This window comes from Aspergillus nomiae (assembly GCF_001204775.2).
Source record: "Aspergillus nomiae NRRL 13137 chromosome Unknown contig00240, whole genome shotgun sequence".
Lineage (NCBI taxonomy): Eukaryota > Fungi > Ascomycota > Eurotiomycetes > Eurotiales > Aspergillaceae > Aspergillus > Aspergillus nomiae.
In genome coordinates, this window is record NW_015378295.1 from 1 (window position 1) to 20,735 (window position 20,735).

Genomic DNA, 20,735 nt, shown 5'->3' on the forward strand with positions numbered 1-20,735 from the left:
GCCATAGCCTACGACTACTAATGCCCAGTTCCTTTTATTTTTTTAGTCCCTCTTCCCCCTTTGCGCCAACCAGCTAGATTAATTCGTAGTGGCTCTAGAATAGGAAAGCTGGAACCGAGCCAAGCTCAATGTCTCCAGATCTCTCCTAATATTAACAATGTAATATAATATCGTCTGCCCCCAGGCCTGTCCCCACAACCTCTACTGGCCATGTCCGGACCTCATCATCGACATGGACCATGCGGATGACCGCAGTGTCGAAGTCAGGGCGGTTGCGGCCGCCTTCATGTCGGTGGCAGTCGTCACGGTGATCCTGCGATGTTACGTGCGAGGATGGTTAGTGAAGGCATTCGGCTGGGATGACGGGGCAATGGTGGTTGCATTGGTTAGTCTCGTCGCAACACTCCCGTGAAAAAAAAGAGGGGAAAAAAAAGAAGAAGAAAGCAATGGCTGACCAAGAGAACCAAATCATGATAGTTATTCTATGTGATGTTTTCCGCCTGTATGATCGGAGGTAGTTTATGGGGTACCGGGCGAAAATACAAAGATCTGACGGCGGTGCAGCGAGTGACGGCCATGAGGGTATATACACACCACCATCACTCTTCCCTTCCTATCGAACCCGACACAGACTAACATGAAAAGTAAAGTACTGGTGGCTATGTGAAATCGCGTACTGTTTCGCCTCCGTCGGCGGCAAAATCTCCATCTGCATCTTCCTGATGCGCATCACGGTCAAACGGGAGCATATATGGTCGCTCTATATCGTGATGATCCTGACAGTTATCGCCGGTCTCGTCTTCATGTTCCTCATGCTCCTGCAGTGTAAGCCGCTGCAGTATTTCTGGACTAAGGTCGCTTTCGACCCGAATATTGAGGGTCATTGTCTCAATATGACGATCATTATCGCCATGACGTATGTCTACAGTGCGTTCGCGGTGATCTGCGATTTCACCGTGGCCATCTTGCCTATCTTCCTGGTTAAGGACTTGCATATGAAGAGACAGACGAAGCTTGCGGTGGTCGGGATCTTGAGTATGGCTTGCATGTAGGTGGATCCTTGGGACTCTGGGGAGAGTGGAATGATGCTAACTGGTGCAGTGCTTCTTCTGCTGTCATTATCCGTATACCCTTTGTTCATACATTCAACGACCCGGACTTTCTTTGTAGGTTCCCTGTCTCCTTTTGACGTGGATATACCGGGGTACAATGGCTAACATGGACATGGAAAACAGATGCAACAGTCGAAATCGCCCTCTGGTCCAATATCGAAGTTGGCCTTGGTATCACGGCTGGAAGTCTCGCTACCCTTCGTCCGCTCCTCCGTCACTGGCTCGGTTCACGCACCGATCCTACATATCCCTCTCCCTTTCCCGGTCGATCCGGGTCTCGACTTCCCGGTGGTGCCAGCCGAGATCGACCCTATCCGTTGGGGTCGCTGGATGAGAGCGCCCAGAACCGGCTGAGGCCGGATAAGTTGGCGATTACGGTGACGACGGTGCAAAGCCAGGACCAGAATGGGTCGTGGCATGGGGGATCGAGTCCGAATAGTAGCGAGGAACGCTTAACGGCTCAGGGATCGCCTGCGTTGCCGGCGGTAGGGGGCGACATGGGATTGGGCATTCATCAGACATTTGAGGTCACGCAGACGAGTACATCCCAGACGGTGAGGGAACACTGCTAGCCTATGTTAATCTTTTTTATTTTTCATTATATATATATATTTCCTAGAGTTATCACCGGGTTTAGCCAAATATGATACGATAAATGAACAGTATTGGAACGATCGAGAAAATGCTTCATATTGACTATTTATGCGTGTAGGTATCCGTTGACAATTTCAGCGAAGGCCGCTGGTTGCTCGACCATAGGCAGATGCCCGGCCTTGGGAACTAATTTTAGCTCGGCGCCACCTTTCAAATCGTTTGCCATCTGTTGCATTGTCTTCGGCAGTACACCGTCTCCCTCGCCGGCGACAAATAACCCAGGCACCTGTGCTTGAGCCATGCGGTCCCGGACATCATATGCGCAGAGTGCCTGCACGCCTTGGCGGAAACCGTCCAGGCTGTTGTTGCGTACGATCTCCTTCACCTTCGCGGGAACTTCCGGCTGGGTCTCGTATGATTCAGGCACGAACCACCGACGGGTGGTGACTTCGGACAACTGCTCACCGATAATTGGCTCCTGAGTGGTGGCGGACACTGCACCGTCGCTTTCGGCCATGGCCACGCGATCATTCCAGGCCTTGCGGTTGGATTCGGGCGCCGAGCTATTTGTGTCACAGGAAATGAAGCGGGTCACGCGATCGGGGTACAGCAACGACGTGTTGAGAACGGTCACACCACCCAGACTGACACCAATCAGAGTCGCCTTGGGGATCCGCAAAGCATCGAGGAGCGCGATGATATCCGATGCCAGAAGATCAATATTGATGGGCTTCTCCCCACACTCGCGGAGACGGCCACGGGTCAGGTACCGGAGGATCCGGAAGTTCTGGTTCTTGGGGTTGGAGAAAAAGGCATCCACGAAGCTGTCCCAGATGGTATAGTCGACGAGGATGGAGTTGCTAAGGACAATGACAGGGCTATGGGGATCGGTGCTGCCCTCGAGGCGGTATGGGAGATCTACACCGTCCGGAGTGGTGATAAACGACTCGACGGCCGGGCGCGTGGCCGAAGGAAGCGTTCTGGTGCGACCGTCGTTGGAAGCCCAAGGTCCGACAACATCCTTGGAGGTCAGGGAAGACAATTCGCGTGGTGCTGGGCCGAATGTATAAGCCCACTGGTACACACGGCGCTTCTTGCTCGTAGCAGGGTCATTCATCAGGCGGTTGCGCCACGGAGTATCCATCGCAGCTTTGTGTTCAGGGCCCCCCAAGCCGTTGATCGCGCTGTACTCATGTAGGCATAGGAATTCTCGGGGTGCTTTGGGGTCGATCGACGATGTGGCAAAGAGGCGGCTGCGACGCCAGCCCGGCACACGTGCTAGCATAGGGAAGTGTTCTTCAGAATACCAGTTCTTGAGGTCCTCTTCCTTATCGGCGGGAACGGAGACCAAGGCAGAGACAAGTACCGAGCCGGCGGCTTCAGTGTCGGGTATCTCCTCGAGAGGCTTGTAATCGGCGTCTTTGTGATCATGGAGAAGATCATAAAGGCGACGATCAACGTCAATCTGGGCCATGGTGGCCTTTTCGCGTGGGGTCTTCACACCATCCCCACGGAGAGCCAAGTAGGTCTCGCGCGTCAGCTCCACCATGTCGGTAATGTCGTACGGAGCCACCCACTCGGGCTCAATGCCGTCGACGGCACGATAGCGAAAGCCATTAGTGACAAAGGGCAGACGGAGGCGTAGGGGACCATGTTCGGTATTGTACCAGTCGTGGAACTGGGCCGCGGGGAGGGAATCGCGGGGTTGCATCGTCACGTAAAGAAGGCCGGGAGTCGCCATGGTGGGTTATTTCTCACTGTGTATGATGGTCCAATTCAAATCAATATCCTTAACCAGTCTGGAGAGGAGGGGTTCGACCGGGATCGCGGGGGCAATATCATTTTGTATCGCCGTGGGCACATTCCCGGATCAGGGAGAGGCCGATTGACTGCCGACCAGATAGCCGAACACTGGCGGATGAAGTCATCGGGAAGCAGGCGATCAATTCGAAGCCGGAAATTGGGGGTTTGATTCATGCTTAATAAAGGATTGGCCGTTTTTTGGAAGAGAAATATATACAACGTGTCAAGTTGTGATGCTATCCAGAAACACCTCGAGTAAGGGAAGACGACAAAATCTAGAAAAATGTTGGTGGTGGTGGTTCATAAATTATCGAGGCAAGCACGGGATTCGAGATTTGATGCCTGGTGTTCCAGGCAAAACACGAGTATGCAGCACAGGTACCTTATTGTCCAGGCATACATACAGCCGTTTGCGGCAATGGCCGTCTAATTCCAAGACATTTGATTCAGTATCGGCGCTTCTCCCAGGCAATGTACGAGATCGAATAGTCGACACGGTAATTCTCAATAAGCTACTGTTTATGTATCGTGGTATTCAAAAGTACATCACCGACTCAGATCTGCGAGGTTTCAACAGACCCGCAGCAATACAGATGTACTGTCATTTCTACCGAAGCTAGCTCTTCCATACTCCACCATGAACTTTCTGTAGACAACAGTGCATCAGGACTCATTCTCCTCAGCAGACCTACCTAGTAAAGGCATAGCATTTCTCTCCGCAGTGGAGGAATAAAACACATTTCCGGCTAGACTTTCGACAAGCGCCCGAACATATCGGGCCTCCGGGCTGCCATTGCCTGTCCTACCCAGGATCTCTTTGTAAAGTGCGTGCATTTCTCGTTCCGTATCCAGCTGGATATTACGCGCAACTTCTTTCGCCGTTGCGGGAGATACGTTGAACTCGCTTTGTAAGACCTGTACGGCGTTGACGATTGCGGAGTCGTTAACCTGATGCTCGAGACAGTCTTTCTCATATGAAAAGAGATCCTTGACGATGATTCTGTGTTTTGACCAGATATTCACTATATTGTTCAGTATAGGATCTTGGCTTTGCCTAGAGGTGAGGTGGATTGATCCCGCGAAGCGGATCATGGCAAGATAGACGCTGAAATCATCAGTGTCCATAAACGGCAAAATGCTTGACTCGAGCGTACTCCGTAGTAACATCTCCAACACTTGCTTCAAGGTAATCTGATATGGTCGTGGGTCGGCAATTGCCCTGGTCTCGAGAGCAGTGGGCTCGGGACCTCCGATACCACTTTAAAGCCCCCGCTGCGACTTCAAATCCAATAATAGGGTCCGCTTGAAGGATATCCTGCAGAACACTGGAAACTAGGCGGCATATGGGACTTGAACCTTCATGGCAACTCGTTCGAGTAGGCGTCGCAGGAGACCTTCGGCCTTGCTGGAGCTCTTCCTGTAATGCTCTTAGTAGACTTGCGTGTGTTATGTCACTGAGACCTTACTTGGTGGCATTTAGCAATACGCGGTACATCTGTTGATTGGTTAACGAAGATCTGGTCTGGAGTTGCATAGTGACGATACCATCATGAATCCACATTACGACATGTAGCTGAGCTAAGAGTCGGATTCTGACCAAATCGGCTCTCGGATACATGTACACGGTACATCCAACAGCTGTCTCAACCACTTGGAGAATCTCTGCCAAGTCTCTCCAGTGCTTGCAAAGGCTACTCCCGGACGAGCCTTTCGCACGAAAGAGCCTATCTGTCAGCTCTTGTGCAGCGTCCTCTGCCTCTCGCCACTGTCGACTTTGCCGACAAGCGGGAAAGAATGTTTGCCATGATACGCCCAGGTCTTCGGGGTTAAGGCAAAAAGAAGACCTGTGCAATGCTGGGTCATCCTTGGCGGCTTTGGCAAGAAAGTCAAAGAGATCGTGATTTGGGGAGTCTGATGTTGTGGGTACTGGGTCATATGAATGGTGCACCGGCCTAATAGGGTGACGAGGTCCTCGATCGAAAGGAAAAGCAGCTGTATACGATGTGGTCATTGAAGATATTGTGGAATCAGTATTGCCTGCATAGAGGAACGTCTTGCTTTTCACCGATTACAGGGGATGAACGGTTGTTTTATATAGATCGCGACTTGCCACGCGAGTTATTTATGTCACGCAGGCCTTGTGCGATATAGCATAACAGGCATTTCCCGGGTCCTCATCTTGGCTAATTACCTAAGACTTGTGTTGACGTGCATGGGGATGTAAAATGACGTGATAAGAGTTCAACCAGACTCGTTTGATGCCCATAAAATTCCAAGTATATCTCAAGGACGTATCCTGTACAGAGCAGCATCGAGCGAAGGCCAGGTGCTGAGACTTGTGCCTAGAATATCCTTCCTGCCTATCTTATCTTCCACTTTAATTTTGAAAACGACCACAAAAAGATTCTTGTGAATGTAGATTCAAGGCGGTGCTGGAAATAGTAACACAACTGTTTATGCAAGATTCAGTGAGTCTATGGAATCACTTGACGTGTTGAACCATGGCCCTCGTTCTATATCCCTGGCTGATACGTCCGCCAAGGCAGATCTGAAGGTATGTGCAAGGCTATTCATGGTCTATTTCTGAATGAAGCGGCAGGCCGTCGTCTCCCGTATCTAAAACCGGATGATATTCAACGGCTCCTTCCATATTTGGACATCCCGTCTAACCTGGGATACTGCTCCTGGAATCTGGCTTTCAGACGCATTTAATGGAAGAAGGAATCGGAATCTTTATAAACATTCTATTCTATCATTGCATTATTTTATAAGCTTTGCGTTTAACCGTTAATCATACCAGATGGCATTCATGCCGAATCCCTTTTCAGGGATATCTACTCGTGCGACACGAGCCAAATTCTCATCGCGGAATCGATAGATCTCGACGAATCCCAGCTGGTCGTCGCACAGCGCCAGCCACTCGTCGCTGAAATCACAAGGGCTGACCGCATTAGAGTGTCCACCGCTGGTCGAGGTCGGGTGGATAAACAACTGTCGCTCGATGTTGCCATTCGGGCCTAGCTTGAAGGCCGTGATGTAGCCTGTGACATCGAAGTGGTTGCTGCGCGTGGTCGCAAAGAGATATTCACCACTGCGGGTGGTGAAGGTGACGTCGCCGCGATACTTGTTGCGAGGGGGAAGGCCTGGAGGGAGCAATGGGTAGGTGATATGCGTAAAGACGGGCACATGGCGCTTTTCATCGATGACGTATACGCCCAATCGGTTACCCGCCTCCATCAGCACGTACAAGTACTTCCCGCTCGGGTGCATCTCAACCCAGCGGGGGTGGTCATCCGGCGAGGGGGCATCAATGCAATCCACCAGGGTCAATTCGCCTGTTGTTGCATCCTTGCGATGGGTCCAGATCTTGTTCGCCGACAGATCGGCAGAGTAGAGGTAGGTCTCGGTTGGGTCAAAGACCATGCCGTGAATACCGGTGTTCGGCTCATATTCGTAGTTCTGGATGTTCTTGGCGAGACGGCCGTCAGACTCAACCGAGAAGACATTTCCATATCCAGCATAGTTGTAGAAGGGGTTTCCATAAACAGCATAAGGGGCTTGACGTGCGGCAAGAACGAAGATGGCACGGGTATTGGTGTCGTCGTTGGCAGCAAGGGCTGTAAGGAGTCAGAATACCGCTTCCAATAGCAGAGGGCTTTCCACAAAGAATTGCGACGTACGGTGACCAGCAACTGGGTGGGAGACTTGGTGGACAATATCGGTGGAGCTGTTGACGGCGAAACTGTTCCACTTCTTCATGGCCGCGCCGTAAATCGTTTTTTTGTCGTGCTATAGCAATTGAGTCAGACAATGTCAATTGAAACATGTCGAGACCGATAGACATACGGAGAAGGTCATCCAAGAGATGGGCTCAGCCTCTGGAATGTCGGTCTTCTTGACCAGGTCCAGGGTAAGTGCCTCATCATCAAATGCGACAGTATAGATGCGGCCTGGAGGAGTCCAGGTACCGACCATAAGATGGTGCTTCATATTGGGGGTGATTGACTGGGAGAAGGCGCGAGAGATAGTGCGAGAAACCGGTATGGCTCGAAAAGTCGACGAGAACATCGATTAGAGCGAAGAAAGAGAGGAAGACTGGCCGACATGATGTCTACTTACAGATGTCTGGTCCGGAGAAAGGACGGAGTTTGAGATCACCCGAACGCGGGGAACGGCAATCGCAGGCGGCAATGCATCGCTGCCTCAGGCCGGCCACCCCACCAGCTTGAACTAGCCCCAGAGTGATCGCCGCGATTAACCCTACACTTGTTAGAGTATCACAGTCGTCAACACCCTTCCTTTACGATGTAGCCTACCCAAGAATTGTTGTCATCGTCGTCTTTGCTGTTATTTATTGCAGATTTGCAGTCTATTATCCATCGTACTATTCCCCATCCTACTAGGACTCGAAGGAGCTCTATTTTGATCTTCTCCTTCACCATTTTATACCACCTCTAGAACTTGCAATATCTCCTGGCGAAAAACCTCGGAAACTCAGACAGCAAGTCTTACTTTCTTTTCTTTTCTGTTTTTTTGGGGGGGGTTCTCCAACTATCCCCTGCAAACCCGAGATCATTAGTTCTGATTCAATCTCCTGGAATTTTCTTTGTGAGGAGGAAGTAGAATGAATTATATAAACTCTCTGTGGTAGATTAGCATCCCTGCCGATAACAACAATCACCGTCTATCCAATATTCTCTGTTCTCAGTCTCACGGCACTCGTATTACGTATGGCGTCGCTGCTGGACGCCCGGAAGGCCACACATCGCAGCATCATGGGTCTCTTATTGAACAAAAAGGCTCCATCCCGGGAGAAATGTGGTACCGTTACTCACTGTCTTCATCAGGGCCTTACCTGCATGACGCACGGCCAAGTCACTGGTCTCCGTACCAAGATCGGTGTGAAGTTCAATCCATGTGAGGAAAGATTCTAGGGCTGAACTAGACCTCCACGTGGATCCCATAGTGGAACTCAATCATTTCCGCACATAATGTCCGTAGATCGTTTGAAATCTATCAACGGTCACCGGAGTAAAGCTGCATAGGAGGTCATATTTGTCCTTTTGCTCCTGTACCAGAAATCGGGTTGGGTGGATTATGCGTACCTCAGTTCCAGCAGCACTAACAAGTTTAAGGTATTGTAGCCTAATTTAGCAAGTCTAATCGTACGTCAACGGGGAATGGGAAGGCTTAGCGTGTTGAGATGGTCGCCTAATAGTACCCGCATGAGCAACATCCACTTAAAGACAACGTCTTCAAGAAACCATGCAGTAATTTAGGGCTATTTTTATTATCTTCTCTAGCCATATGTATAGTAAGTAAGTACGAGGTTGACAGTGAAACAAAAATTTCTTTTTCTCTAACCGTTTATTCATGACAATATGACTGGAGTATGCGCTAGAAATATATACAGTGTATTTCCTCAAACACTCATCGCAAATCAGGTATTCCGCTTTCTGTCAGTAATAAACCTTTATTTCTAGCACATAGCACATGACCAATGTATATGTAAAAAGTGATCCAAAATGCAGGAACACTCCCAGGTCGCCCGAAATGGTAAGGAAATGGACAACCCGTGACCTGGTATTCAACTGCTCGTGTCGAAGCCGGTCAAACCAACCATGAATGCTGTCAATGAGTAAGCTCATTCTAGATCTACACAGCCTCCCTTGTAAACAAACACAAGGGAAAAATGAAGAAGAGAGATAATTACCCCAAGTGTACAATGATCGGTGAAGCAGACTGCGGGTAAGTATAATTCCGAAGCGGAAACGTATTTACCCGCACCCCCAGGTTTGGCTGTGTTAGGTATGGGGTAAAACTGACGGGCTTTAGCTAAGTACACGTGACGGGTTGCTTATTGTCCTGACCTGACCGCTGCTGGCCATCGTGTTGACTATGTTAGTAAGGTGATGGCAATGCTAAAGTTCACATCGTACCCCTGGGTCTAAACTATCTTGAGCTGTTATAATTGGGTTATATTTGCAACCGCCGGGGTCTGTTAAGTCTGGCACTGTGCGTGTCCCGCGGTCGGACGAATTGGAGAGGAACACAATTCCAGCTGCACCAAGAGCAGAGCTGGTCTAAAGAAACCACCATGATTACAGTGGTCCCCAGATTGGGTTCAGCGACGCATCACGCCCGAGATCCATCCCCTGCGTTGAGGATAAAACTGGCGCCCCTTGCTTCGGAAAAGAAAGATATTGGACTACAAAACCGCGATAGCTGTGTCTTCTTTTGTCCTGTAGTTCTGAATTCTGTTGTACCGGAAAAAGTGCGATGCTGTCAAAGCGTGTGTCTGAGGTGAAGGTAGACTGATCAGTGTAAAGATGGAACGGATTGACTATTGTGGGGTAGGTACACCCCCTGGGCACATATATCGGTGCTTGGCTTGTAGTATAAGAGTCTACCTGTCTTTGTTTCTATCTACTGGGAATATAATCGCGCGTTTCCCCCATCTCGGCTCAGTGGAGAATAGACCGTGCCAAGGAAGTCAGCCCGGTAGGCTGGACGCCTGGAACTCGGAAAGCATTGTGGGTAGGCCCGGGAGAGTGGGAGATACATTGCAGCGGCGGGGCAATATGAAGGATGCCTAGAGTCATACGAGTCGGGTTGAATGGAAATGGGCCCTTATGTTCCAACTAATTGGGCGTGAACCCAAATCGTTCCGCGGTTGATACTTATAGCTCAGGGTGGGGATGCTTAATTGAATGCCCTCCCTGTGCAGTATTATCCAATAGCAGTTGTCAATGAAACCTTTGATAGCTACACATAAGCAACTGTGAAACTCTATAGTGACGGGACCTACCGGGTATATAGCTATAGCCCCTGGACGGCATAACAAAGACGGGGCAACAGGGCACTGTGCCAAGGCTCTTTCACCCTGCGACGATGATCTTATACATTCCTATATGTTTTCATTTTCTGGATCGGGGTATGAAAATGTAGACCCTTGAGGAGCTGGTACTGATAGACATAAAAGGACCGCGAGGTCCTGGATCATCAACTTCCACCTTCACTATTGAACAGCACAACTCAGGTTCAACCCCCTCAACACGCCTACAAAATGAAGTTATTCTCCACACTATCTCTTCTTCTTCTTGCATCAGTTGTAGCCGCAGAAGATAAGACCAATGAGACATCTCAAGCCACAAGTCAGACCCAGCCGCAGAGTAGCTCGGGAGACGGGGCTTCGAAGGGGTTGCAAAACTGCCTAATGCCAGAACTGAAGAAAGGACATGTTCTCAGGGCTACGTGCTTTGCCGATGGAAGTAAGGACTCGCTGATTCATGGCGAGTTGGACTTGAATCATTGTTTCGGTGCGAGCCTGTTGAAGGGCGAATTGTCGGCGGAGCCTAAGTACGTGTTATTTCTTGCGTCAATGATCGTACTATGCTAATGATCGATATCCAGTGGACACTTCAGCCGAAAATGCGTGAAGTGTGAGCTAGGGGGAGAAACTCGTGGTACCGGAACCCACGCTGGGGCATGGACACTGTACTGTCACTGTCTTGCCCCTAAAGCCCAAATTCGATTGGGTAAGTATATCTTGACGGTTTCTCCCTCTACCGCCAGTAGCAATCAGTTCAGGAACTTGTTCTAATTTTCCAATAGAACCTACTGTCCAGATGAACAAACAGGGTCTTCTTGAGTGCCACGGCCATGTTGCAAAGCCAATCAGCCCATGAGTTGTTTGCCCGTCATGTGGAATACGTGCTATCATTGGGCTTTACAGACTGCAAGGTTCTTTTACTTTCTCTTTTGAAGGGTGTCAATACCCTGGGCCGATAGAGCTGCGGTTACATTCTGTTGAGGGAGCATCCCATTTACTCAGTATATGCTGGGGGACTGAACCCTCCACCACAAGATGATAATAGATAGTAATAATTTCAATATGTTGTGATCTAGAATTCTATACATTACAAATGGATATGATTGCAGAAGTAGAATGATGAACAGGAGAATGAAATGCTTGTAGCAGAGACTTGCTCCCGATACACTGACTAACGTGATCGGTAAACGACCGAGTTCACTACGCGTTTTCGACGCGCCTCAAATCTCCTAGATGATTTAAACATATTAAATACGGTAACCACATCAGAAACCAAACAATACTTAACAGCTAAGTATTCTTAAAATTACTTACTACTAATATACAGATAAGATATTCCCTTGCTCTTCTCCTATTGAAGAGAACGGTTATCTGGCTAAATTAGAATATTTCATTACTCGCAATCTGTAGCGAGGCTTCAGTAAGCAGTTCTCCCGTAAGATTACGCGGAAGTTTAGAAACCCTAACCTTTCTGTAATAATTTCTGTTACCACTCCTGGCATGGTATGGAAGTTATAAAATTGAGGGACTGCTTCAAGATCTGACATCCATCGAGCTGGTGGTGATCTTAGTTAGGATTAGGGAGTAGAGGCAGGCACTTATAAACTATAGTTAACCCCTAACCCAGACATATACACCGTATCAGCCATCTATTTCATACTAGTGTATCTGTATAAGTTTACGAGCCTTGCCCAGGTACCATTTGTAGCTCTGTATTTATTCAGGAAGTAGTTTATTCAACTAGAAGGACGGCTGTTGACGCTAGATAGTACAGTCTAAAGCAAGTGATTAAAGGTCCTTGTTAGAACAGATAAGATATTATACAAGGTGGCGACTCCCATCAGACTTTTGATCGTCTGCTCACCGTTTTTCGAAGCAATTTATTGTTCCAGATACAAGGAGACAGCAGAACAGTAGATACGCCTGCCCGAAACACAGGTAGAGACAATTAACGAGTACTAGGTGAAGGTGTTCCGACCTCTTGAAGGTTTGCAAGCGTTTCCAGAGTTTATGAGAATGCAGTATTGTGGTATGAAAGACATTGACCTTTGGACACTAGCCAATAATCAGATTCATAACTAAGTATTGCACCTAGGCACGTGGGTTGTTACTGTATTTTGAGGACCGGTTTGAACCCCGGAATTCCAGGCACACTTCATGAACACCCTGCATTTTAGTGCCCGGATTCGCATCTTTCTCTCGGATCTGTAGTCTCCAAGTTATAAAAGGATCCAGTGGGGCTCGACTAGACTTGACTGGTTGACCACCAAGGACAAAGTCATGCTCCAACCCTCTAGCACTAAAGATTGCCTTCGAGTTTGCTTCCCTGATAGACGAGACAAGATCCACATGGTACGCAAATTGCACCTCGGTGCTATCATGCTCAAGGTCGAAAGGGGCTTTCTCCTCATCATAAATAGTCTCATTTCCAAGGTGCGTGACTTGAATCGTCAATTTTCGGTGTCCAGTTTCATCGATCTTCGCAATCTCAGCACCGAAAACCCACACACGAACTTCTTGCAATCGAACATCAATGCTGTCCCCAAAGATTCCCTGGGAATTGTGGAAGTTCAAAGGAATGAAAACTGTATAGCGGCCCTCGTTGTCCAGCGTCTTTAAGATCTTCAATTGCTCTTGAGTAAGTTTATAACGCAGACCTGCATCTGCACTGTTTCGCGGCCAAACAACCCGGATGTTGCCGCTGTACAAGGCAACACTATCGTCGAACATACTCTGAAGATGCATTTGATTGTTTTGTAGAGCAATATAGTTCATCAATGGACCGGGGGCGGCGAACGGAACCTCCTTTCGGAGACCCCAGAACCTGATGGCCCGACTCTCATAGTTGAGATATTTCATCACCAAACGCAGACTGTCCCTCATCTTCCGAAGCCAAAACACCACCGCAGGAAGACTTGGGTTGATCTTCAATGCGACCTGTCCAAGATTTTCAATCTGCTCCTGGGCATACTGTCGTGATTGGAGTGCTTCTTTCAGCAAAAGAACGTTGGAGTTATACTCCAAGACAGCGTTGTTTCGGGTGAGAACGGTCTTCAAGTAGTCATCCAAGTCAGCCTCTAGCTCTCTTTTCTGATTCTCTGGAATTGCATCCTTGAAGTTTTTCAATATCTTTTTAATGCCATCGTTAGATGCAATGAGTTTCATGGCGCCGGGGTCGTCCAGTTGGATTGTGTTGTCTTGCTTATTGGTTTGTAATGCCTCTACCAAGGACTCCATGCTGTCCCCTGCATCTGCCAATTGCTCAATGATGTATTCCTTCTTCACGTCATTTCCGTCGGCATCTTTGACCATTGTTGTGGATTTGTAAAGCTTGTATCCGAAATCTAGGAAGTCTTTGATCGCCGATCGTGATGGGTCAACGGTAATAAGCATTCCAATGCCCTCGATGATCAATTCAGGATCTAACTTCGTGCTGAGTTCAATCTGGCTGATCTTGTTCTTTATATCCTGACGCTTCTTCTTCAAAAGTGGAGTAAAGGCCACAATCTTGTAAGCTGTAGTTCTCAGCGGACCGTTAGTATCAGGTAGCATTTGTATCTCGGAGTCGGCTGCTTGTTTGTTGGACGTCATCGCATTTCTGCTTTTCTCGATGTATCTGATTTGTTCCTCTTCGTTCTTCACGGCTTTCTCAAAACCAGTTGTGTAATACTCCTCCTGCTTTAGGAATGAAGGTTGATCGCTGACAGACTCTTTGTAGTACTGGAAGGCTAGGCGAGGCGCCCAGTTGGCTCTATGGCCAAACATGTCATCCCCAATGAGCAGTCGGTTGATAAAGCCCTGGGACTCCAGATTGAGGATATCGAAACCTTCATACCATTGCTTGAAAGCTTACAGGAAAGGAAATAAAAGCTTGAGAAGGGAAATCATGAACTAAAAAAGCATTAAAGATCCTAATTCCTAATCTGGCACTAGTGTAAGTATATACAAAAGAACGTATGGGGCGCGCGCAATCCAGACGAACACGCTTCATTCAGAACACCCTGGATCGCATCTATATAGTATACCGCCGGTACACTGCCCGAATCAATACAACGACTACTTATCTTTACATAGAAGTCTGAAGCTATGGCTTTGTAATTATTTTGATTGTTCATGACTAGTAGTTAACTTTTGCAAGTACTGCGCGGTTTAGTCAGCAACAGGAAAGGTCCTTCTTCAGGCCATCACTGGAACTCTGTTGTTTCACCTCCTACATGGATCCAGCAGTCATTCAGCTTGGGGAGGCCGTTGATAGCATTCACGAGAATCAGCATGGCGATGACACTGCCACCTCCCATCAGTTAATGCAGCTTTCTAGCTACTATCTTCAGGTGCACGTGGTGGTAGAGCACCCACCGGCCAAACGGCTGCCCCTCCGATTTGAACCCTAATCTTATCAATCAGCCCCGCCTTAGTCAGCGCCGCATTCGTCACAAAATCTCGCGATCGGCACGCAAGGTGCAGGATTCCTTCTACAGTCCAGCGCATTACCATCGACCCCCTAATTCAACACGGGAATCCTCGATTCAACATCAGAATGACTGACTTTATCCTCACCCTCTCCTGCCCCGATCGCCCGGGTATCGTGCACGCCGTGACCGCGTTCCTGGTCCAGCACAACCTGAACATCATTGACTCATCGCAATTCGGCGATCCGACATCGCACCGATTCTTCATGCGCACGCATTTCTCCGCCGACGAGAATGCCACCGAGAAGAGTATCGACGAGCTGCGCGAGGCCTTCGAGCCCACGGCCAAGTCCCTCTCCATGGACTTCCAGCTCGTCCCCGCCACCCAGAAGCCCCGCGTCCTGATCATGGTCTCCAAGATTGGCCACTGCCTCAACGACCTCCTCTTCCGTAACTCGACCGGCCAGCTCGCCATCGATATCCCCCTGATCGTCTCGAACCACCCGGACTTTTCCACCCTCGCGGCCACCTACAACATCCCCTTCGTCCACCTGCCCGTCAACAAGGATACCAAGCCGCAGCAGGAGGCCCGCATCCTGGAGCTCATCAAGGAGCACAACATCGATCTGGTTGTCTTGGCCCGCTACATGCAGGTCCTCTCCCCCACCCTGTGCGAGGCTATGTCCGGCCGCATCATCAACATCCACCACAGCTTCTTGCCTTCGTTCAAGGGCGCCAAGCCCTACCACCAGGCCTACGACCGCGGTGTCAAGATCATCGGTGCCACCGCGCACTTCGTCACCAGCGATCTTGACGAGGGCCCGATCATCGAGCAGAACGTTGTGCGGGTCAACCACGGCATGAGCCCCAAGGAGCTGACCCACGCTGGAAGCAACGTGGAGAGCAACGTGCTGGCCTCCGCCGTGAAGTACTTCTCCGAGCGGAGGGTGTTGCTCAACGGACACAAGACTGTGGTGTTCAACTAGGGTGCTTCATGGATATATGTCCATATATACATAAAAAGGCTAGGATAGACAAAAACACGGATAAATAAATAAATAAAAAAAACACCCTTCTACAGTCAGGCCATATCCACTGCTAAACCCGAATCCCCTCAAAAGGATGATAGTCCTCCTCTCCCTCCCACTGCGCATCATGTAACGACTCCCCCATCTGCGACGCTCCATTCCCGCAATGACATCCCTATGAACCCATTAGCACCTCCTCCCCCCCCAAGAGCCCGAAGCGAAACAAGAGAGAACTTACTCATCCGTCCCCAACACCTCAAACCCAGGAACACAATCCACCAGAGCATACAGCGTATAACTCCAACCAAAGCTCCACACAAACCCTATAACAGCCTCTACAATCTGGATCCAGAGCTGTCCCCAATGCCCGTCAAACACTACACCTCCTTTAATAACCGTCGACCCGTCATAGGCCGCAACCTCCCGTCTGGCAAATAGCCCCGTCACAATGGTTCCCAGAAACCCGCCGAGACAATGCGTCGCAAACGTATCCCCGTTATCGACCCACCGCCACCGCGCAGCCCGCTTCGTGAACTTGAGGCGCAGTGCCTGCCGGCCGAGACAGGCGCCGAGAACCCCGAACCCGAAGGCTGTGGTCATGTCAATGAACCCTGCGCTGGGTGTGATGAGGACAAGCCCCGCGATCGCGCCGAGAAAGGTGCTGTCTAGGCTCCATTTCCCGGTTTCGTAGTAGGTGAGGCTAGCCCAGGTGAGGGCACCCGAGGCGGCGCAGAGGTTGGTCACGCAGGCGGCCATGACCGATTTGAAGTTGAGGGCCAGGGTGGTGCCGGCGTCGAAGGCGAGCCAGGCGTTCCAGATGATGATGAGGGCGAGCAGCTGGCAGAGGGTGTTGTGGGGTTTGTGAAGGACGAGGTGCTGGGGTGTACGGATCGGGGATCGTTTGGAGCGGAAGAGAGGGTAGGAGAGATATAAGCTCATGGCTGTTGCTGTTGCACCGCTGCAAATGTGGACGGGCGTGCCGCCGGCGAAGTCCAGGGCGCCGAGATTAGCCAGGAAGCCGTTCTCTGCCCAGACCATGTGGGCTAACGGCGTGTAGACGAAGGTGCACCAGAGCTGGAGTCGAGTTAGTTGTCCTGGGTGGTTTCGGTTTATGGTAGAAGAGATACGTACGAAGATGAATGGAATTAGTGGAAGAAGCCTTCCGCGCTCGCAGGCTCCGCCGATGGCAATTGCGCAGACAGTCGCACAGAAGATCAGTTGGAATTCAGAGAACAGGATCTCTGGGATCGATCCGACCGGGTCAGCGAGGACGCCGATATGGAAGATTTTACTGAAGCCGCCGAATACACTGTTGCCCTCGCCGTAGGCCAGTGAGTATCCGAGCATCCACCATTGGATAGAACAGACAGCTACTGCTAGGAGGCCTGGGTAGAATGAAGCCAGGCTATTGAACCGTGTCGAATAGCCCGAGTATGCGAGGCCCACTGCCGGGATAATCAGCCAACAGAAAACACTACATACTAAAATGAAGAGAGTGTCTGTTTTCGAACAGGCCTCCCAGCCAGCTTGAACAGACATTTTGTCGCGCTCGATGAACGTCGCTAGGCTGCGACAGGAGCGCGGAAGTCGACGGAGGAGCTTGAAAGATTCATATAATCTCCCATAGATACTTAACGTATTGATAAGAATCTTCATGATGACACATTTGATTGAGTTTTCTTATCATATCGAACAGATCATCGGATGCGACATCGAGCTGCATGTGAACCAATCCGGAGCTGAGCGCGCTATCAGTGCAGCTATGCTGCATAACCGAGGTAAGGGAGGTATGCACGGCTCCGTTGGCATGCAGAAACAGTATACTGTATTGGCCTGGACAGGGGTTACATTGCATTAGCAACCTGCAAGAAATACAAGGGCCATCCCCGTCGTCTTCAGCCGCACTCTTGCATCGCGTTCCTTAATGAGCCCACTGCCCCTGCTAGGGTTAAAGAAGTTAGTACTCAGCGAGCTGAGGGGCCATCTTAAGCACTGTTGAACAGTTTAATTATGTAAAATCTAGTAAGTCATTATATGACATAACGGAAGCTTTCAATTTCAAGGTCCGTCTTGTTTGATAGCCCTTGCATCCGCTCCTCTTCCTCCGTTAACTGGGTTGGAGGACCATACGCCGAGTCGCGACGTTTATTCTCCACGATATAGTAAACGAACAGGCAGATCAGGAAAAAAGCCCCCAGTGCGAGACCAGAAATAGCACCCTTCATACCGGTCTAGGAACTAGTTAGCATTTGTTCACGTGTTCTTTTGAGATACAAAACTCACAGGATAATGAGGCTCCTCAGAAGCAAGGAAGAACTGGGGCCCAATAATGTTTCCTACGCAGTAGGCTGCAAACATCAAGGCACTCGTCGTGCTTCGCTTAGTGAACCCAGCCACGTTGGAACTGATGATGCTAAGCGCCAGGGGAATGTTAACCGCAAAGACGGCCCCCAGGGCCAACCCAGTCAATCGACCTTTTTGGTTATCCTCATCCAACTTCCAGACTAGGACCATGCCAACCAAAGACATAGTTGTATTGAAGATCATCATGAGAATTCGAGTATTAGGAATGACGGTGGCGACGCCGGCAGTGATGACCAAGAAGACGATTTGGGCGGCACCAAGAGGCATCTGCATCAGAAGAGACTTGATCTGTGAGAAGCCGAAGCCGCTGATAATGATTGAAGAGAACTGTTTCGTCAGTGAGGACTCGGAGAATCTCGAAAGCTTGAGTGACATACACTAGTGATACCTCCGTTGCACAGATTGACGGAGAATGTGTACAAGACAAGAAACCATGTTTGTGGATCACGAATGGCAAGCCAAGCCTGGTTCCATTTGAACTCTCCACCATCCATTACACCAGTCTTGTTCTTGAGAGTCCGCTGCACAGCGATCGTACGCTCGGTTTTGGTTAAGAATATCGCTTTCTGGGGGGAATCGGGTAGGAGGATAACGAGGAAGACCGATATGGCGGCAGTGATGGCACCTAAGAAGAGGAAGAGAAGCTGCCAACTCGAAATGGCATTAACCTTGATCGTGCCAATTCCATAAGCAACGACACCGCCGATGACGGTCGAAACACAGTTGCCAAAAAACCATGCAGCTTGTCTATAAGAGAGTTAGATGGACAACACCAAATACCGAAGCCCAATGTGCTTACCGTGCAGGCTGTTCCTCTCGCTTATAGTACATTCCAATAATTAAAGCAAACCCAGGGGCGATAGCAGCTTCTCCAACGCCCAAAAAGAAGCGCGCCGCCATTAAACCGCCAAAGCTTTTGGCCGCGGCGTGGCACATAAGAACTCCTCCCCAGACCAGCCTGTGAGCTATTAGCAGGGGACGGTTGTGAGTGTAGATGGAGAGACGAACACCGAGGCGCTAAGATATTTGGCTATGGGAAGTCGGACAATAAGGTAGGAGCTGGGCCTAATCGCTAGTCAGTGATCTGTGTGGGTGTGTTGGCGTGGCGAACATTCATACCAACTCCACGCGAAATATCCGAAATAGAAGACCGCGGAGGACCAAGAGTACTGTGTTCCTTGTAGATTCTGTCAATGTTAGCACCATGATTTAGACATGATGACTGATGGCTCATACTAAGTCTTGTCTTAAGTTGAACATAGTTGCTTGACTCAAAGCCAATTTGTCCATATACTGCATCATATAGCAAATACCCATTAAGGGGATCAATCTAATTGTATAAGTTTCCAAATTTGTATAATCAAACACTGATATACTTACATCAAGTCTAGCTTGAGCAGCACTTTTCTCTCCTGTTGTGGGGTGATATCCATCCCCAGCATCTGTCCTAGGTCGACATCTTTGGCAACTGACGTCTCAGGCCCAAGCTTCAGGTCATCTATCTCGGGTGTTGTCCCGGGGGGGACCTCCTGTTGCTTTTCCATGGTATCTGGCTCTTCAAGTTCTTGAGGTTAGTGAAACGAAAAAAAAATACCCTCTCGAGCCAGGAGTCCTTTTATGACAGATATGCAGGGCATCGGTATCAATTTTCGGGAATTGATACAGCGGAAGATCGCACACTAATTCCGCACCTAGGCCATGCTAATCAGACTTAAAACATCCAAGCATTTGGTACTTTCACCGGATAGACAGGTATTCATTGAGTCAGCTCTTCAAGATAGTGAACTAGAGAGATAGGATACACTGCGGAAATGACGCCCTGAGCGTGGCACCCAGTACCGTGGGTCCATATGCAATCCTGGAGGTTTAAATCCACCGCGAACCCACTTAATGGCCGGTAAAAGTGTAACGATTCGCCCCATGGAACAGCCGCGCCACTGGATAAATATGAAAGTAGGGCTTCGTCGGCAAATCCACCAATGTCCGCCCCGAGCTCGGCAAATGTCCAACCTAAACCTGCAAAGGTTATCAACGCGTTTCCTTATCGTGTGGATCTTGACTACTTCAATTGGCATCTCACAGGCCTTCCTACAGCTACCCCGCAAATTCGATCGTGCGGAGAGCATGCAATCTGGAAACCTGAGGTGGCTCACACGAGGACTGGGGCTGTTTGATATCCACATCTCCACTCTTGGCTTCGGCAAATTGGAGCAGGGACTGGCTGTAATCTGCCGAGGGGCCAGTGATAACGAAGATAATAGTCACTTGTGTTTGACAGATACTGTAGTATCATGCATCATACCGTTAGTCATCCTGTCTTCCCTGTTGATAGCCTGCCTATTCTTACCAGATGAAGATAATGATAGCATGCCCAACATGTGGGGTGCAGCCGACGTGCAGCATGATAGGCAATCACCTCGGCGGTTTATCCTATCAAAGGGTCTTCTGAGGCGACAACCCGACTCATTCTTTTCCTGAATGCAACTGGAACCATAGCCCATACTACCGAGGGTGTTGTAGACGAGCCTATTTATAATGACCTTCGCTAACTAGCGTTGAGCAACTGACAGCTACCCAGACATCACAAACTACC

General features: G+C 49.5%; 8 protein-coding genes across 8 annotated transcripts; 3 read left to right on the plus strand and 5 right to left on the minus strand.

Moving 5' to 3' along the window:
* Nucleotides 1-232: 232 nt before the first annotated feature.
* Nucleotides 233-1,684, plus strand: ANOM_006561 (putative integral membrane protein; the record flags this gene model as incomplete). Its single annotated transcript, XM_015551817.1, has 5 exons — nucleotides 233-385; nucleotides 478-582; nucleotides 651-1,048; nucleotides 1,102-1,166; nucleotides 1,236-1,684. The coding sequence occupies 5 exons, from the start codon at nucleotides 233-235 to the stop codon at nucleotides 1,682-1,684; spliced, it is 1,170 nt and encodes a 389-aa protein (XP_015404816.1).
* Nucleotides 1,685-1,812: 128 nt separating this feature from the next.
* On the minus strand, nucleotides 1,813-3,447 carry ANOM_006562 (putative alpha/beta hydrolase; the record flags this gene model as incomplete). The annotated part of the gene is made up of 1 exon (XM_015551818.1): nucleotides 1,813-3,447. One exon carries the CDS (start codon nucleotides 3,445-3,447, stop codon nucleotides 1,813-1,815), a length of 1,635 nt encoding a protein of 544 aa, XP_015404814.1.
* Nucleotides 3,448-4,172: 725 nt separating this feature from the next.
* Nucleotides 4,173-5,520, minus strand: ANOM_006563 (terpene synthase family protein; the record flags this gene model as incomplete). The annotated part of the gene is made up of 4 exons (XM_015551819.1): nucleotides 4,173-4,614; nucleotides 4,664-4,926; nucleotides 4,976-5,004; nucleotides 5,055-5,520. 4 exons carry the CDS (start codon nucleotides 5,518-5,520, stop codon nucleotides 4,173-4,175), a joined length of 1,200 nt encoding a protein of 399 aa, XP_015404815.1.
* A 776-nt stretch (nucleotides 5,521-6,296) lies between these two features.
* Nucleotides 6,297-7,577, minus strand: ANOM_006564 (lactonase family protein; the record flags this gene model as incomplete). The annotated part of the gene is made up of 3 exons (XM_015551820.1): nucleotides 6,297-7,126; nucleotides 7,190-7,298; nucleotides 7,356-7,577. 3 exons carry the CDS (start codon nucleotides 7,575-7,577, stop codon nucleotides 6,297-6,299), a joined length of 1,161 nt encoding a protein of 386 aa, XP_015404819.1.
* A 2,998-nt stretch (nucleotides 7,578-10,575) lies between these two features.
* Nucleotides 10,576-11,197, plus strand: ANOM_006565 (uncharacterized protein; the record flags this gene model as incomplete). Its single annotated transcript, XM_015551821.1, has 3 exons — nucleotides 10,576-10,868; nucleotides 10,923-11,047; nucleotides 11,124-11,197. 3 exons carry the CDS (start codon nucleotides 10,576-10,578, stop codon nucleotides 11,195-11,197), a joined length of 492 nt encoding a protein of 163 aa, XP_015404820.1.
* Nucleotides 11,198-12,432: 1,235 nt separating this feature from the next.
* ANOM_006566 (uncharacterized protein) lies at nucleotides 12,433-14,106 on the minus strand (the record flags this gene model as incomplete). The annotated part of the gene is made up of 1 exon (XM_015551822.1): nucleotides 12,433-14,106. One exon carries the CDS (start codon nucleotides 14,104-14,106, stop codon nucleotides 12,433-12,435), a length of 1,674 nt encoding a protein of 557 aa, XP_015404817.1.
* A 772-nt stretch (nucleotides 14,107-14,878) lies between these two features.
* ANOM_006567 (formyltetrahydrofolate deformylase) lies at nucleotides 14,879-15,736 on the plus strand (the record flags this gene model as incomplete). Its single annotated transcript, XM_015551823.1, has 1 exon — nucleotides 14,879-15,736. One exon carries the CDS (start codon nucleotides 14,879-14,881, stop codon nucleotides 15,734-15,736), a length of 858 nt encoding a protein of 285 aa, XP_015404818.1.
* A 276-nt stretch (nucleotides 15,737-16,012) lies between these two features.
* Nucleotides 16,013-20,545, minus strand: ANOM_006568 (uncharacterized protein; the record flags this gene model as incomplete). Its single annotated transcript, XM_015551824.1, has 13 exons — nucleotides 16,013-16,852; nucleotides 16,910-17,223; nucleotides 17,823-18,009; nucleotides 18,062-18,469; nucleotides 18,520-18,889; nucleotides 18,942-19,100; nucleotides 19,151-19,207; nucleotides 19,262-19,329; nucleotides 19,379-19,472; nucleotides 19,523-19,697; nucleotides 20,030-20,158; nucleotides 20,296-20,423; nucleotides 20,490-20,545. 13 exons carry the CDS (start codon nucleotides 20,543-20,545, stop codon nucleotides 16,013-16,015), a joined length of 2,985 nt encoding a protein of 994 aa, XP_015404821.1.
* Nucleotides 20,546-20,735: the final 190 nt, after the last annotated feature.